Below are 17,823 nucleotides of genomic sequence, written 5' to 3'. Positions count from 1 at the left end.
ATGCTGGGACTCCACCATCGTTCAGGATGGTGATGCTTGTGATGCCTTCTCTCTTTCACACTACCGTTCACAGCTGGATATCGCAGGACTGCGGAGCTTTGATCCAGTTTGGTTGTGGAATTGATTGACTCTCTCTACAACATGCTGCCACTGCAGTAGAGAGAGCATTTAGTACTGTGTTGGTGTTTCTGTAGGTTCACACCTCATTTTCAGACATGCCTGGTGCTGATCTTCTACACTCTTCTTGATTGTCCAACTTGATGGAATCGGTAGAATGAGGGATACTACGAGGTTGCAGATCATGTGAAATAGAATTCTGTTGCTGATGATGGTCCACAGCATCTCCTGAATGCCCAATTACCAGCTGCTAGATCTGTTCTGAGTATAGCTCATAAAGCACAGTGGTGATGCCATATAGCACAATGGAGGGGACTTTAACTCCACAAGGACATTGCGATGGCCACTCCTTTCTGTCCTGTTATGGAAAGGTGAATCTGTGACAGAGGATGAGGTAAAGTGTTTTCTTTTCTCGTTGGTTCTCTCAGCACCCACTCTGGCAGCTATGCCCTTCAGGACTGACCACCTTGGTCAGTGGTGGTGCTATCAAACCACCCTTGGTGATGGGCATTGAAGTTCTCCCACCCCGAGTACATAAGAACATAAGAACTAGGAGCAGGAGTAGGCCATCTGGCCCCTCGAGCCTGCTCCGCCATTCAATTAGATCATGGTTGATCTTTTGTGGACTCAGCTCCACTTTCCGGCCCGAACACCATAACCCTTAATCCCTTTATTCTTCAAAAAACTATCTATCTTTACCTTAAAAACATTTAATGAAGGAGCCTCAACTGCTTCACTGGGCAAGGAATTCCATAGATTCACAACCCTTTGGGTGAAGAAGTTCCTCCTAAACTCAGTCCTAAATCTACTTCCCCTTTCTGTGTCCTTTCTTCTTTCCTTCTGTCATGCTTTGTGTAACATATTAGCATTGATTAAGGATTGGTTAGCTTACAAGAAGCAGAGAGTAGGATAACTGGATCATTTCAGGTTAGCAAGCTATAACAAATGCTACAGGAATCAGTGTTGGGACCTCAACTAATTACAATCCATATGAATGACTTGACTGAAGAGGTTGATTGTCTGGTCGATAAAGTTGCCCATGACACCAAGATAGATAGGAAAGGAAGTTTTCAAGAGGAGGCAGAGGGTCTGTAAAGAGATGTAGACAGAATAATTGAATAGGCAAAAAATTGGCAGGGGGGCACGGTAGCCCAGTGGTTAGCACAATTGCTTCATCTCTCCAGCATCTCACGTTCGATTCCCGGCTTGGGTCACTCTCTGTGCAGAGTCCGCATGTTCTCCCTGTCTCTGCGGGGGTTTACTCCAGGTGCTCCGGAATCCGCCCTCAGTCCAAAGATGTGCAGGTTAGGTGGATTGGCCATACTAAATTGCCCTTAGTGTCCAAAAAGGTTATTTGGAGTTACGGGGATAGGGTGGAGGCTTGGGCTTAAGTAGGGTGCTCTTTCCAAGGGCCGGTGCAGACTCGATGGGCCGAATGGTCTCCTTCTGCACTGTAAATTCTGTGATGAAATATAATGTGGGAAAATGTGAACTTGTCCACTTTCACATGAAGAATAAAAAATCAGTATATTATTTAAATGGAGAGCGATACATAAATCACAAAAGGCTAGTATCCAGGCGCAGCAAATAATTAGGAAGACAAATGGAATGGCAGCTTTACAGCGCATTGGTGAGACCACAGATGAGATTTTCCGGACCCCTCTGCCCACCACCGGGATTGTCCGGTCCCATCGAAAGTCAGTGGATTTTTGACTGAGCGGCTGAACCGCCCATTGCGGATCCCACCACAATGGGGCTGGAAGATCTTGGCCCACGTTTGGGACACCGTGCCGTTTCAGCTCCCTTATTTAAAAAAATAAAAATATATATATAATTGCATTCGAGGCAGTTCAGAGAAAACACATTTGACTCATTTCTGCAATGAGGGACATATCTTTAACAAAGATATGTTGAACAGGTTGGGCCTAAACTCATTCGAGGTGATCAGAAACATATAAGATCATGAGGGAACTCAATGGGGTGGATATCGGAGGGTGTTTTCACTTGTGGCAGAGACTAGAACTAGGGGACTCAGTTGAAGGCTACGAGGTCTACCATCTAAGATCGAGAGGGGAATTTTGTTAGTATGTGGAATTCTGTTCCCAGAAAGCTGTGGGGGCTAGGTCATTGAAATTATTTAAGGCAGAGTTAGACAGAGGTTTAATTGACAAGGGAGTCCAGGATTATGGTGGGCAGACGGCACAGTGGAGTTGGGACCACAACCAGATCAGCCATCATCTCTTGAATGGCAGAGCAGGCTCGAAGTGCTGAATGGCCTACTGCTGATCCTAAGCCCTATGTTCCCTAATACTGAGGAGTACTGATTCATCAGCTGAGTGCGGGCATGAGCTGGTAAAGCATTGGAGGCTTCCTGTTCCATATTTGACATGACGCCATGTGGCATCTGGGGTCAATATTGAGGGCTCCCAGGGCCATTATGTCACCATCACTGAGAGGTGTGACCAGAAATGGTAGTCGAGGAGTTAGTGGCTGAAAGGTGTGATTCTGTGTCGGGCAGTTGTTGGATTGTCCTGTGGGGCAGCTCTTCCAATTTTGACACAAGTTCGTAAGTATTCGTGAGGAGGACTTCACAGTGTCAACTTGGTCAGATGTATCTTTATTGTGTCTGGTGCTTAGTTTGATGCTGGCTTGTCCATCTGGTTTTAACTTTGCTGTATTTATTTTTGTGGCACACTTGGTTTGCTAGCCAGACCATTTCAGAGGGCAGTTATGGGTCAGTAATATTGCTGTGGGTCTTGACGCACATGCAGGCCAAACTAGGTAAGGACGACAATTTTATTTCCCGAAAGAGGTGAAGTGAACAAGTTGCAATTTTATGACAATTTAATAGCTTCATGCTCACCATTATTGATTTGGAGTATTGTGAGCAGTTTTGGGCCCCGTATCTAAGGCAGGACGTGCTGGCCTTGGAAAGGGGCCAGAGGAGGTTCACAAGAATGCTCCCTGGAATGAACAGCTTGTTGTATGAGGAACGGTTGAGGACTCTGGGTCTGTACTCTTTGGAGTTTAGAAGGATGAGGGGGGATCTTATTGAAACTTACAGGATACTGTGAAACCCGGATAAAGTGGACGTAGAGAGGATGTTTCCACTTGTAGGAAAAAGTAGAACAAGCGGACAGCACGGTAGCATAGTGGTTAGCACAATTGCTTCACAGCTCCAGGATCCCAGGTTCGATTCCCGGCTTGGGTCATGTCTGTGCAGAGTCTACACGTCCTCCCCGTGTGTACGTGGGTTTCCTCCTGGGGTGCTCCGGTTTCCTCCCACAGTCCAAACATGTGTAGGTTAGGTGGATTGGCCATTCTAAATTGCTCTTACTGTCCAAAATTGCCCTTAGTGTTGGGTGGGGTTACTGGGTTATGGGGATAGGGTGCAGGTGTGGGCTTGGGTAGGGTGCTCTTTCCAAGAGCTGGTGCAGACTCGATGGGCCGAATGGCCTCCTTCTGCACGGTAAATTCTATGATTGTACACCATCACAGGCTAAAGGGACGATCCTTTAAAACAGAGGTAAGGAGGAATTTCTTCAGCCAGAGGGTGGTTAATCTGTGGAACACTTTGCTGCAGAAGGCTGTGGAGGCCAATTACTGAGTGTCTTTAAGACAGAGATAGATAGGTTCTTGATTAATAAGGGAATCAGGGTTATGGAGAGAAGGTAGGAGAATGATTGAATAGCAGAGCAGACTCAATGGGCCGAGTGGCCTAATTCTGCTTCTGTCTTATGAAGCGGGATTCTCCTTTCGGGGGACTAAGTCCCCACTCCGGTGTCAACAGCCCCGGAAAGTGCAGAATTCTCCGCACTTCCGGGGGCTAGGTGGACATCAGAGAGGTTGGCACTGTGCGAGCCGGCGCCGAAGGGACTGTGCAAGTCCGGGCATGCGCCAAAGGTCCGCCGTGATCCCACACATGCATGGAACCGCCGGCGTGTTCTGGCGCATGTTCTCTTCTCCGCGCTGGCCATGGTGGAGCCCTACAGGGTCTGGCATGGAAGGAAGGAGTGCTCCCGCGGCACAAGCTTGCCCGCAGATCGGTGGGCCCCGATCGCGGCCAGGCCACCGTGGGGGCCCCCCCGGGGTCAGATCCCCCCGCGCCCCCCCCGAAGACTGCACCAGCCGACTTACCTGCCAGGTCCCACCGTGTGGGACCATGTCTAATACACGCCGGTGGGACTGGCCAAAAACGGATGGCCGCTCGGCCCATCAGCCACTGGTAACGGCCCCCGACCGTCGGGGTGCGAACCTCGCCCCCGCCCAAAAACCGGCGCCGGAAAATATGGCAGCCGGCATCGGGGCGGGATTCCTCCCCCCCCCTAACCGGGATTCTCCGACCCGGCGGGGGGTCAGAGAATCCCGCTGATGGTCTCCGCAAATGCGGGGAGTCGTAAAGGCTGCCGTGAAACTGGCCGTTTTTCACGGCAGCCTTCACGCCCGTTCCCGGGACCCGATTCTCCCCCCCCCCCCCCCCCCCCCCCCCCCCCAATCGGGGCTAGGAGCGGGACCCTGGGAATCACGGCGTCGCGGCCTTAACGGCCGTCGTTAAGGCCGCGCGCCAAGATGGCGCACGGCCGGCTCCAACCGGCGTGAGGGCGTGACGTCATCACGCGTATGCGCGGTTCCGCATTTCTCCACCGCCGCCCGACAAGATGTGGCGGCTTGATCGTGTCGGGCGACAGAGGGGAAATAGTGCGTCCCTTTTGGACGCAGGCCCGACGATCGGTGGGCACCGATCGGGGTCCTGTCCTCTCCTGAGCACAACGGTGGTGCTCCCGCCCCAAACGGGCCTCTGGATGCCCCAAACGGGCATCCAGCGCCCGTTTTTACGACTGCAGCAAGCAGGTGTGTTTGGTGAAAAAACGGGCGTAAACACCCGGCTGCTCAGCCCATTGGCCGCGGAGAATCGCCGCTCGCCGTAAAAAACGGCGAGCAGCGATTCATGACGTAGGTCGGGCGAGGGGGGGAGAGAATAGCGTGAGGGCGTGAAAAATGTCTGGAGGCCCTCCCGCTATTCTCCCAACCGGCGTGGGCAGCGGAGAATCGCGCCCATAGTTTCCAATGCCATTCATGTAAAATTCAAATACCATCACTGATTTACTACTGCCTGTTTAATGCCGACGATAAAAGCTAAAATTAACACTCATAAATAAATAATGGAACAATGTAAGCTCCATTCACAAGAGCCAAACAGTTCTGGGTATCATTATTTCATCCAAGCATTCCAGGACTTGGCAAATCACACTTCCCACATTCCTTTTATTTAATACATTTGTAGGTTTGATGAATCATCATAGAATCTCTGCAGTGCAGAATGAGGCCATTCGGCCCATCAAGTCTGTATCGACCCTCTGAAAGAGCACCTGAAAGAGTTTCATATTGAATAGCATGACCCTGCCCATTGTTATACGGGGTGAATTGCAAATAACAATGGAACTATTTTATTCCTGTTTCTATGCTTGTTCCATTGGTAGTATGGAATTGACTTGATACCAAAAAATGTAAAAATATTTCTTGCTCAGTTGAAGACTTCCCTTTTCAACTGAAAAGATCAGCACCTCAAATGTTAATAGCCCTTAGTTAAATAGAGCTACCAGACCAGACAGGGCTGGGATGCTGCAGTTCATCTGTAATATTTTGATGTCATGGTTTCTTTGTGATATTTTGCTTCTTTGCTCACCAGCCCACATTTTGAGTCCCTGTTAAAATGAATAGGGAGAAGATTGGAGGCTGGAACAGGCCGATGTAGAAAAGCCCATCTTCCGTGTGGTCAGTCTTGGCAGCGCCAACAGAGAGTGGAAGTGCTGGTTAATCTTACAAACATAAGAACAAGGAGAAGGAGCAAGCCATTCAGCCCCTGAGCCTGCTCCACAATTTAGTAAACACCAAAGTTGACTTGATCCTAACCTCAAATCTGTATCCCACCTATCCCCGATAACTTATCACCCCCCTGCTCACCAAGAGTCTCTGCTTTAAAAAGTCTCTGCTTCCATCGCCATTTCAGAAAGAGAGTTCCAAAGACTCACCACCCTCTGAGAGAAAACATTTAGTCACATCTTCATTTTAAACGGGTGACTCCTTATTTTTAAGATGTGGAGATGCCGGTGTTGGACTGGGGTGAGCACAGAAAGAAGTCTTACAACACCAGGTTAAAGTCCAAGTTTGTTTCAAATCACTGGCTTTCGGATCACTGTTCCTTCCTCAGGTGCATGAAGAGGTAGGTTCCTCCCACCTCTCCCCTTCAAATCCCTCACCTCCCCTGACTCCCCCATTGTCCCCTTCAAATCCCCCCCATCTGCTCCCCCATTGCCCCCCTTCAAATCCCCCACCTGCTGCCTCTCCCCCATTGCTCCCCTTCAAACCACCCCCCCATGGGCTCTCCCCTATTGCTCCCCTTCAAACCGCCCTCCCCATAGGATCTCCCCCATTGCCCGCTTTCAAATCTCTTCCCATGGGCTCTCCCCCATTGCCCCCCTTCAAATCCCTCCCCATGGGCTCTCCCCCATTGCTCCCTTTCAAATCCCTCCCCATGGGCTCTCCCCCATTGCTCCCCTTCAAATCCCTCCCCATGGGCTCTCCCCCATTGGCCCCCTTCAAATCCCTCCCCATGGGCTCTCCCCCATTGCCCCCCTTCAAATTACCCTGCCCACCGACTCTTCTCCATTGCCCACTTCAAATCACCCCCCTCCCCCACCGGGGCTTCCCCATTACCCCCTTCAAATCTCTCCTCCCCCCACACAATTGGTCTATGTTAATGCCACACAGTTGAGGTTGAGTTTAGCTCAGTTATTATATTAAAAATTTTTTTTTAGAGTACCCAATTCAAAGTATCGTATTGCATCTTTGACTTTGTCTATATATATATTTCTGGAACTTACCCCTTCATTCACCTGAGGAAGGAGCAGCGCTCTGAAAGCTAGTGATTTGAAACAATCTTGTTGGACTTCAACCTGGTGTTGTAAGACTTCATACTGTCCTGGGGTGGCATTCTCCCCTACCCGGCGGGGCAGGGGGTCCCGGCGTAGGGGAGTGGCGCCAACCACTCCGGCATCGGGTCTCTCCAAAGGTGCGGAATTCTCCGCATCTTTGGGGGCTAGGCCCGCGCCGGAGCGGTTGGCACCACGCCGACTGGCACCAAAACTGGCACCAGCGGCCTTTCAGGCCAGCCGCCCGGCGCTGGGGCTGGCCGAAAGGCCTTCGCCGGTTTGCGCATGCGCCGGTGGTGACGTCAGTGGTAGCTGCCGCTGACGTCACCATCGGTGCATGCGCGCTGGGGGATTCTCTTCTGCCTCCGCCATGGAGGAGGCCGTGGCGGCGGCGGAAGAGAAAGAGTGCCCCCACGGCACTGGCCCGCCCGGCGATCGTTGGGCCCCGATTGTGGGCCTGGCCACCGTGGGGGCACCCCCCGGGGTCCGATCGCCCCGCCCCCCCCAGGACCCCGGGGGCCCGCTCCCGCCGCCGATCCCCCCGCCGCCACCAGAGGTGGTTCAAACCTCAGCGGCGGGAGAGGACTCCCAGCGGCGGGACTTCGGCCCATCGCGGGCCGGAGAATCGCCGCAGGGGCCTCGCCGATCTGCGCGGACGTCACGCCGATCGGCGGGGCGTGATTCCCGCCCCCACCAATTCCTGGGTGGCGGAGAATTTCTGCCACGGCGGGGGCGGTATTTCCGGTGGCCCCGGGCGATTCTCCGACCCTGCAGGGGGTCGGAGAATTTCGCCCCTTATTTTTAAACAGTGACCTTTACTTCTCGATTCTCCCACATGAGGAAACATCGTCTCCACATTCACCCTGCCACAACCCCTCAGGATCTTGTATATTTCAATCAAGTCGCCTCTTACTCTTCTAAACTCCAATAGATACAAATCTAGTCTGTATAACCTTTCCTCATACGACAACCAGTCCATTCCAGCTATTAGCCTAGTAAACCTTCTCTGAATTGTTTCTTTGACATCTTTCCTTAAATAAAGTGACCAGTACTGTGCACAGTACTCCAAATATGGTCTCACTCATGCCCTGTATAACTGAAGTATAACCTTCCTACTTTTGTATTTAATTCCACTCACAATAAACAATAACATTCTATTAGATTTCCTGATTACTTGCTGTACCTGTACAGTAACCTTTTGTGATTCATGCAGTAGGACACCCAGATCCGTCTGTATCTCAGAGCTCTGCAATCTCTCACCATTTAGATGATAAACTTTTTAGTCTTCCTGCCGAAATGGCCATTTTGCACATTGTCCCATTTTATACCACATTACCTTTTGTGGTTATTAGTTCTTGCTGTTCGATTTAAATTGAACCGGGGAAGTTTTCAGTCCACTTAAACAAAACCGCATCATAACATCTCACCCAAACACATTTTCAGCCCGCATTAACTGTCATCCAGAACAGCATTTTGGGCAGAAAATACTTCGCGAATCAGAAAAAATAATACTCGCCCCAATGTTGATGCGTGTGTGGAGGGGCAGGGGGTGCCCCGATGTTTGTGGTGGGTAGGGGTAGGCACAGGGCGTCCCCAATGCCAATGCTGGGACGTTATCGTCCGTGTGCATGGGGGGGGGGGTTTCTTTCTGTGCAGATAAATGTGAGCCATCCTGCCGCCTCTACCACGCCCTCGGGAATTCGGACATTCGGGAGCGGGGTATTGTTGGGAGGGCCTCTGGCAATGGCCCCCCAGCCGTGCGGTGTAAATCGTGGACGGGCGATTCTGCGGGGCCCGGAGAATAGCCGGAGTGGCGCCTGGCCTGATTCGGTCGGGAACTTCGATTCTCCGCCCCTAGTGCCGAATGCGATTTTGGCGCGCGGCTGTGGGGAATCCAGCCCATGGAGAGGAAGAATGATCTAGGGAGACAATTCCGGAGCTTAGGTAACTGAAAGCCAATTTAGCGTGGCCAATCCACCTAACCTGCACATCTTTGGGTTGTGGGGGTGGAACCCATGCAGAAGAACCCACGAGAAGAATGTGCAAACTCCACACAGGCAGTGACCCGGGGCTGGGATCGAACCCGGGTCCTCAGCGCTGTAGGCAGCAGTGCTAACCACTGTGCCATCGTGCCACGCACAAATGGTGGAATGATTAAAATTGGGAAAGTTCATGAGGCCAGATTTTGAAGAGCACGGATTTCTCCGAGGGTTGCGTAGCTGGTTGAGATTAGAGAGATGGTGAGGAGCAAGGCTATGGAGGGGTTCAAAATCAATGAGAATTCTAAAATTAAGGCTTGCTTATCCAGGAGCCAATTATAGACCAGTGAACACATAGGCAATGTTTTAACAGTACATAGTATGAGTGAGGTCACAGCCAATAGAGGTATGTGTGAGCTCCAGTTTGCTCCTCTAATGTCATAAATTCATATGATACAATTCATGGTCAGGTAGCTCACCATCACCTTTGAAAAGGCAAATAGGCCATAACCCAATGCTCCTACTGTTTTCATTGCATTGTATGGTGTAAAGAAAAATATTCTCTTTTCAGTACTTGATAGGCTTCCATTTGAATAGAATCTGTCTTATCCCAGTCGTAATGTGGTAAAAGTGGATGTAACTGATTATCTTGGCTTTTAAGATTTTTTCAAATATTACTCATGGAAAATGAGCATTGCTGGCTAGGACAGCATTTATTGACTATCTCTAATTGAGGAGGTAGTGGTGAGCTGTCTTCTTGAATTACTGCTGTTCTTGTGGTGTAGATACAGCCTGACAGTGCTGTCAGGGATAGAGTTTGATCATAGAACATAAAACAGTACAGCACAGAACAGGCCCTTCGGCCCTCAATGTTGTGCCGAGCCATGATCACCCTACTCAAACCCACGTATCCACCCTATACCCGTAACCCAACAACCCCCCCTTAACCTTACTTTTATTAGGACACTACGGGCAATTTAGCATGGCCAATCCACCTAACCCGCACATCTTTGGACTGTGGGAGGAAACCGGAGCACCCGGAGGAAACCCACGCACACAGGGGGAGGACGTGCAGACTCCACACAGACAGTGACCCAGCCGGGAATCGAACCTGGGACCCTGGAGCTGTGAAGCATTTATGCTAACCACCATGCTACCCTGCTGCCCCTAATCTGTTATTTCTTTCTTTTGAATTGCAATTCATCATTCAAAAAGTTAATGATCTGCTGATGGCGGATCATCGGCATGAATCTTTAACTATTTCTTTCCAGAGACGTTGCCTGACCTGCTGAGTGCTTTTAGCATTGTCTCTTTTTATTTCAGATTTCTAGCATCTGCAGTATTTTACTTGAAAAGTAAAATTGTGCTGTACTTATTTGAAAAAATAAGGACCAACAATGTTTAAGAGACTGGGACACCACAGCTCCACTCTCGATATTTGGTGTAGACATCACTTGTATTTTATTTTTTTAAATATAAATTTACCCAATTCTTGTTTTTTTCCAATTAAGGGGCAATTTAGCGTGGCCAATTCACCTACCCTGCACATCTTTTTGGGTTGTGGGGGTGAGACCTACGCAGACATGAGGAGAATGTGCAAACTCCACATGGACAGTGACCCGGGTCTGGATCAAACCCGGGTCCTCGGCACCATGTGGCAGTAGTGCTAACCACTGCGCCACCATGCGGGCCCCGGCACTTACACTTTAAACAGAGATATGAAGTGCTGTTTGACTTGCTGTGGTTAAATCAAATCCAGTGGCATAAAACAGTGGGGAAAAAAGTTGTAAAAGCTTGCCAGTCTCTACTGTTTAGCCAGTAAATGATTGCATTTTCATACTTTCCAGTCAGCTGTTCAGCCAATTTCCTTCAATCAAACCCATTCAGTCTCAGAGTTTTCTATAACACTAACTGTCTTTTCATTTTGTTGCCATTGTGGTTTTGGCTACAACATGAATTGTTTTTTTTCCAAATATCCATGTTTTGGCAGGGACGTCACAAATTGCTGTCCCATGGAATGCATGATTCAAATATTCTTTTGTAAACTGACATAAAGGGCAAGTTTTTTCCTGTTGGCTTATGAACCTTGCTGTCAGGACAAAGAGGTCAACAACTGCACTGGGTGGGAAACAGTCTCCCAATGTGGTTTTCTCAGAGTGACCAGTTAATGGCCAGAGGGCTGGCTTGCAGTCCAGTCATGGATGGTGAGCAGACTCTTGAAAGTAGAGAGCCAAACAGAGGCCTCCCAGCTTGAAAAGGGCATCAGCAGGTAAATAAAGGGAGCCGGCACTTCAGAATGGTGGTGCCTCCCCCTGCAACATTTTCCTCACAGGAACCTGGATGGCAACTGGGAAATCCCTGTCGATCACCAACCAACGTCCAGACTCGAGAAAAGTACAGTGAAAGAGAATAGTGCACTTGTACAGGTTATAAACAAAATAATTGTTCATAATTCACTTTTTGCCTTGTTTTGTAAAACATGCATTGCCAGCCTGATGACGAAAATATCCTCACTGCTGGAGGGAGTTTAGGTGAATTCAATAGGCAAAGTAATTTCAGGGTTTTCTCAAAGGGATGGACATTCTGCAGGTCACAGAGTTAGTTGCTCATAGTCTTGTTCCCAGGAGTTCAGTTGCTGTATTGGTGGACTTGAAAAAGAACAGGCTGAGAGATCTTGTGATAGTACAGCCTCCAGTTGTTTTGAGGCATAGGTATTACAGCTTCTACTCTCTCTTAATGTCTGCCGATTACAAAGGGACAAACATGGCACCTTACCATGTAACTCCTCATAATGGCAGTTCCTTTTCCAAATGTGGTGGTGGTCCTGAGTTGCCGAACCACATCTTGGTTTATTGTTTTAAGACATTCATCCTGAAGGGTTAAGAAAACATCTTATTTGTTTCATAAAATAATTATTCAATTTAGGTTTCCATCTGGAATATACCCTTTTGTCTCTGTTGGACAGTGAAGCAATTTTTGAATTCACATGGCAGGACATCTGACCTTCAGTGGCTACCTTTGCACTACATAGTTCACTTGTTAAAAGAAAAGTCCATTTCAAAGAGTCCACATTGAATAAACTTCAAATCTTAACAGTTAGGAATATTACATGCCATTCCTCAGAATAACACCATTTTGTACTTGTGTAGTTTTATGGTGTAAAATATGATTACAATACTTCTTTCAATTTTTTCTATTATGACTGACCGTAGTGAGGTATGAACAATTAAACCAGTGTGATGCCAGGCTGGATTTTCTTTGAGCTAAGCTGACTCCGGAGATCTTTAAAAATGGCGGGTGGGACTTGGTTGCAGAGCGGTTGTGGAAACAGTGGGCGATGAGGGTGCCGAAATGTGGCCGGAACGATCATCCTCCTCACCCACCTTCACAGCCCTGGGCTGGCACAAAGGCTGATTAGACAATGTTGACTTATTGGACACAGCGGGCATTTCTTCCCGAGCCCACTGTACCACCAGCCTGGTCATCCTGTTGGCTTCTCCTTGGCAATCAGTACTCATATTCTGAATGTCCTGCTACTATATGAGCCATGATTCTGTTGCAGGACATCACGCTGTTCTTGCAAGTGATAACAGTATGCTGTTGTGAAGGTTATGGGCAGGGCACAAATCTGACCCACTGTTTCCTGAATCTAGCATTTTCACATCCTGTTTTTCTGCCACTTTGCCTGTTCTGAACACCAAACTCTCTTGTGCCTCTGTAAAAGCTCCAGGATGAAGGAAGCTAACTACATCTCTTTTGGTTTTTGTTGTGCTCGGCACTTCTTGCCACTTTATCCATTCTGTAACATTCTGATGAAGTTTATGTTGGCTGGAATCTCAAATGGTAAAACTTACCAACCTAATTTATTAGGAATAACCTGGAGAATTAAATTTACTTGGCAGAGAATATGTATTCCGATGTGGTTATCTGTATTCAAATGACACCAAAAACTAGAAGAGTAAATCTTGAACAATTTAAAACCAGTGGCTGACCTTGACCATTAGGAAGGAGGTTTTAATATTTTTCAAGCAACAGTTTTGACTGTTTTCACTTTGTGATGTTTATTTTGTGTTTAGTTGGCCTTGAAACGAACAGCGTGTGGGTTTGGATACAATTGTCTGTATGTTCATTATCCACATAATGGGCACGATTCTCCCCCAAACTTTCGAAGTTCAATTGTGGCGTGGTTTTCAGGGAGTTTCTGGCATGTTTCCCCCCAGCTATTCAATGACAGTCACATATTGGACCCTGGGGTGTTTCTCAAACGCTTAGAATGTTTTTAGCGCTGGGGAGCTGAACTCTGAGATTGGGCTGTCATTTTGAAAGAGCGGCCCAATCTCTAAGTGAGCTCTTGGGTCCCCCAAACCTCCAGCCATTCGCAATTACCCCCCCACACACACACATGGGCACTACCCCACACCTTCCCCTCCCAATGAGGACACCATGAGCCGATCGTCATTCAGTATTAGTCTGCATAAATGGGTACCAGACAGAACGCCATTCATTGAGGTCTCCCTGGGGATCTGAGGCCCCCAGGTGCATGCCCTTTGGGCAGGGTGGTGCCCTTGTACTGCTCATACTACCCAGGCACTTTCAGCCTGGCTCCCTGGCAGGTAGACCTGGGTGCCAGTCTGGCACTGCCATGGTGCTTTGGTGGTGCTGCTAGCTGGCAGGGGACTGCCAGGGTGCCAGGTTGGCCTTTTGTTAATATGCTGGGGCTTGTGGGGGGTTCGTGGATCATGTCGGGGGCCTCATTTTTAAATGACTTCCCGATCTTTCACTATGCTGAGGAGGTCCAGCGAGCAGAGTTCCTCGGTTTAGAAATCAGGACTATGTGGGGCCTCAGTTACCTCAGATATTTACACTGGAGCACCAAAACTATCACATTTTCATGTTGGAAAAGAAAACTCTTTATGAAAGTCTGCCTTTGCATTCTCTCTCTACTGTTCATTCAAATGAATGGAGTACTCTAGATAATTACTGCTGCCTCTAAACTATTTCACATTTACTGGCTAGCATGCCCTCCTTTCTCTGTCCACTTCTCAGACCAGTGCCTTCTCATATCTTGCTTAGCTGTGCTCTTTCTGCGGCACTGACCAGCAAGAATGCCAGGGGGAAGGATTTATTGAGCATCCCGTCATGTGTCTTGCGGCGCCGAGAGGCGGCCTGCCTTTGGCCGGTGGAGGGATCTTCTGGTTCCACCATTGTCAACTGGGTTTCCCATTGAATTTGCCCCTTGCCGCCGGAAATCTGCAGCAGGGGTGCGGTGTTGGCAAAACCAGAAGATCCTGTCTGAGTGAATGGCAGAAAATGTCGCCCAAGGTCTTTGGCCTTTCTTATGCACTACATTTTAAAAATGGGATCTATAAAGTTAATTCTAATTCATAATGAATTATGGTAATAATCAATGGACATGAGTCATAGATTATAAAACTGGAAACTTTAACAAAGGCTCCGATGTTGCTAACAAGATATCTCTGTGCATTCAATTCTTGCCATTCAAACTTAAATGATTGATTTATCTGCGAGCTACACTTTATCCCAACTACAGCAGGATTTGCTGTTAATCTGGAGTGGCGCAGAATGCTAATTTCTTTCTGTTTTCTGATTTTCTTTTCCAGTGTTGATGAGCACAAGCCTTTCTTAGCATTAGGGGCAGTGAAGAACATCTCTGTGAACGTGACGGTTCGAAATGCAGGAGACGACGCTTACGACGCCAATGTTTACTTTAACTTTACTCAAGAGCTCTTCTTCATCAACATGTGGCAGAAGGTTGGTAAACAGTGGGTGCATCTTGAACTCATAAGGCTGGAAATCTTTGATCTGCCTATTTTTTTTGTGGGGGGGGACTGAAATCCAGACTAGGCCTGACTGGTGAGTCATTAAAATACAGGCTGTTGTAGCAGGTTTTTGAAGCTTAGCATTCATGGAAGGATCTAATGGAGACTCCTGTGGCTCTGGGTTTATTTTGGTTGTAACTTATAGCTTAAAGTCTGTGGAAGAAACGATCAATAACAGCAGTTTGGGATTGATTTTCCTTGCTGTCTCTGCTCCCTTATAACAAATCAGAAGGGAAATTGCATTGACGATAGCAGCAAAGTTTTCTGTCTGTGGAGTTCAAGTCTTATCTAATGAGGAAACTGGTATCACTAACTGGGACATAGTGATTAAAGAGAAAATATTCAGTTAAATTGACTGTGATCTCACTGGTTTGAACTGGCTCAGCGGCACAACTGAGTCAAATATTTTGTCAGACCGCCTGATGCTGATACCATGATCCCATGTTCTTCTTGAATCTTTCCACTTCTAATCCCTGGCTTTGCTTTGGAGCAAGTTAATTTTAGACATATTACTTCGAGGAACAGAGGAACTTCTAGTTGTAGTTTCGGTTAAATAGCCTGCTCGCATCAATTATTACGAATGTCTCTCATTTAAAGCAGAAGTAATCCACATGCCTTTAATAAAAGCAAGTTCAGGACCCCAAGCTTCTTGTCTTAAATTAGAACATCAATGATTGCTTTCACACAGGTTGTACGACATTGCCCTCTCTAAAAGACGCATGCTTGCAATATTCTTGTTCTTATAACAGTGTGTTGTTGCTTCACAGCTCCAGGGTCTCAGGTTCAATTCCCAGCTTGGATCACTATCTGTGCGGAGACTGCACGTTCTCCCCGTGTCTGCGTGGGTTTCCTTCGGGTGCTCCGGTTTCCTCCCACAAGTCCCAAAAGATGTGCAGGTTAGGTGGATTGGTCATGCTAAAAAAATAATTGCCCTTAGTGTCCAAAAAGGGTTACTAGGTTACGGGGATAGGGTGGAGGTGTGGGCTTGGGTAGGGTGCTCTTTCCAAGGGCCGATGCAGACTCGATGGCCCGAATGGCCTCCTTCTGCACTGTAAATTCTATGATTCTATGATGCAAAAAGTAAATCCAAAAAATTACTTTGCGGTAAATTGCAAGTGTAGAACACCAGTACAAACGAGTAAAAGGTGAATTTAACACGGATGTCGGATTGTTTTACTTAACAGAAAGAGGACTGTCAGGTAGAGTACTGAAGGCAAAATGTTTGGAATCTTTGACAACCAATTGGATGCTGCAGTGCCCAGTCATTAAGGAAATTCTAGATGGATGATCTGGGATGGACTGAATACCTTTAGTCTGAATAAACAGTTCCCCAGCAACTCTCGTAAACATACACAGCACTCTGCCGTAATGTGTGGTGCCCAGAACTGCTCACAGTATTCCGGTGTGCGTCACGAGAATTTTGTATACCTGATGCAAGACTTCTACCTCCTTGTAACTCCAGTGCTCTCATTATAAAGGCCAACACATCATTTTTGATTATTTTCTCTTCCTGTTCATGCCATTTTAATGATCTATATACCTTTACCCCAAGTCTCTTTGGTTCTCCACTGTTTTGAACTTTTTTATCATTTAAAAAGTACCCGGTTTTATCATTTTTCGATCCAAAGTAAATGACCTCATATTTGCCCATAATGCAATCCAGTTGCTGCAGTTTTGCTAATTCACTTAATCTGTTAATATCTCTTCGTACTTTTAAGCTTCCATGGGTGCTGCTACAATGCCACCCATCTTCAAATCATCAGCAAATGTGGATACGTGGCTTTCTGGATCTTTAGTGGAAATGGTGGAGGGTTCTTGAACACAGTTCCTCGTTTGGCATCACGAGTCCCAGATTGCCAATTAATAGGAATAATCTATTAGTGTCACAAGTAGTCTTCCATTAACACTGCAATTAAGTTATTGTGAAAAGCCCCTAGTCGCCACATTCCGGCGCCTGTTCGGGTACGCAGAGGAAGAATTCAGAATGTCCAATTCACCTAATAATCTTTCGGGACTTGTGGGAGGAAACCGGAGCTCCCGGAGGAAACAGTGACCCAAGCCGGGAATCAAACCCTGCTAATCACTGTGCTACCGTGCTGCCCATTAGCTTATATGTTCATTATCCTGACTCTGTTTTCTGATCCTGAGCCTGTTTCCTAACCAGGTCAATAATTTGCCTTCAATTCCATTTTTTCCCCCCAATAAATTTAGAGTAGCCAATTCCTTTTATTCCAATTAAGGGGCAATTTAGCATGGCCAATCCACCGAGCCTGCACATCTTTGGGTTGTGGGGGCAAAACCTACGCAAACACAGGGAGAATGTGCAAACTCCACACGGACAGTGACCCAGAGCCAGGATCGAACCTGGGACCTCAGCGCCGTGAGGCTGCAGGGCTAACCCACTGCGCCACTGTGCTGTCCCTGCCTTCAATTCCATAAGCTTCAATGGAAGCTAACAGTCTCTTATTGGGGATTTTATCAAATACCTTTTGTACGTTCATATAAATAGCATCCACAAATATTGCCCTGTCCACTACATAGTCACCTCTTCAAATTTTCTATCAGGTGCATCAGACATGGCCCACCCTTTAAAAACGCAAGCTGGTTCCCTATCAGCAGCTGAAAAGTTTCAAGGTATTCAGTCCTCCTATCATCATTAATTGCAGGCTCCAGTAATTTTCCAAAATACATGTCAGTCTAACTGATGTACAAACCCCTAGTTTTCCTCTCTCAACTTTCTGAAATATTCCATGTGTAATTTTCTAAAGTAAAAAATGGTTCCAGAATCAAGAGAACTTCAGAAAGTTCCTTTGACAAAGAGTCATCCAGACTCGAAACATTAGTTCCGTTCGCTCTCCACAGATGCTGTCAGAGCTGTTGAGATTGTCCAGCATTTTCTGTTTTTGTTTCAGAAAGTTATAGTCGGCACATAAGGTTCTATGTCTATTAGGTTAA

At 47.5% G+C, this 17,823-nt stretch overlaps 1 protein-coding gene across 1 annotated transcript in view; it reads left to right on the top strand.

Moving 5' to 3' along the window:
• The window catches only part of itga9 (integrin, alpha 9), a 632,947-nt gene that overhangs the window by 411,953 nt on the left and 203,171 nt on the right, over positions 1 to 17,823 (top strand). Inside the window, exon 18 of the mRNA XM_038809824.1 lies at positions 14,650 to 14,800. Coding sequence (XP_038665752.1) covers positions 14,650 to 14,800 — 151 coding nt within the window. The remainder of the gene's footprint in view (positions 1 to 14,649; positions 14,801 to 17,823) is intronic.

The sequence above is a fragment of the Scyliorhinus canicula genome, chromosome 10, assembly GCF_902713615.1.
Source record: "Scyliorhinus canicula chromosome 10, sScyCan1.1, whole genome shotgun sequence".
NCBI classification, from domain to species: Eukaryota; Metazoa; Chordata; class Chondrichthyes; order Carcharhiniformes; family Scyliorhinidae; genus Scyliorhinus; species Scyliorhinus canicula.
Note: the sequence above shows the minus strand (reverse complement) of the source record. Positions and strands in the feature narration are given on the sequence as shown.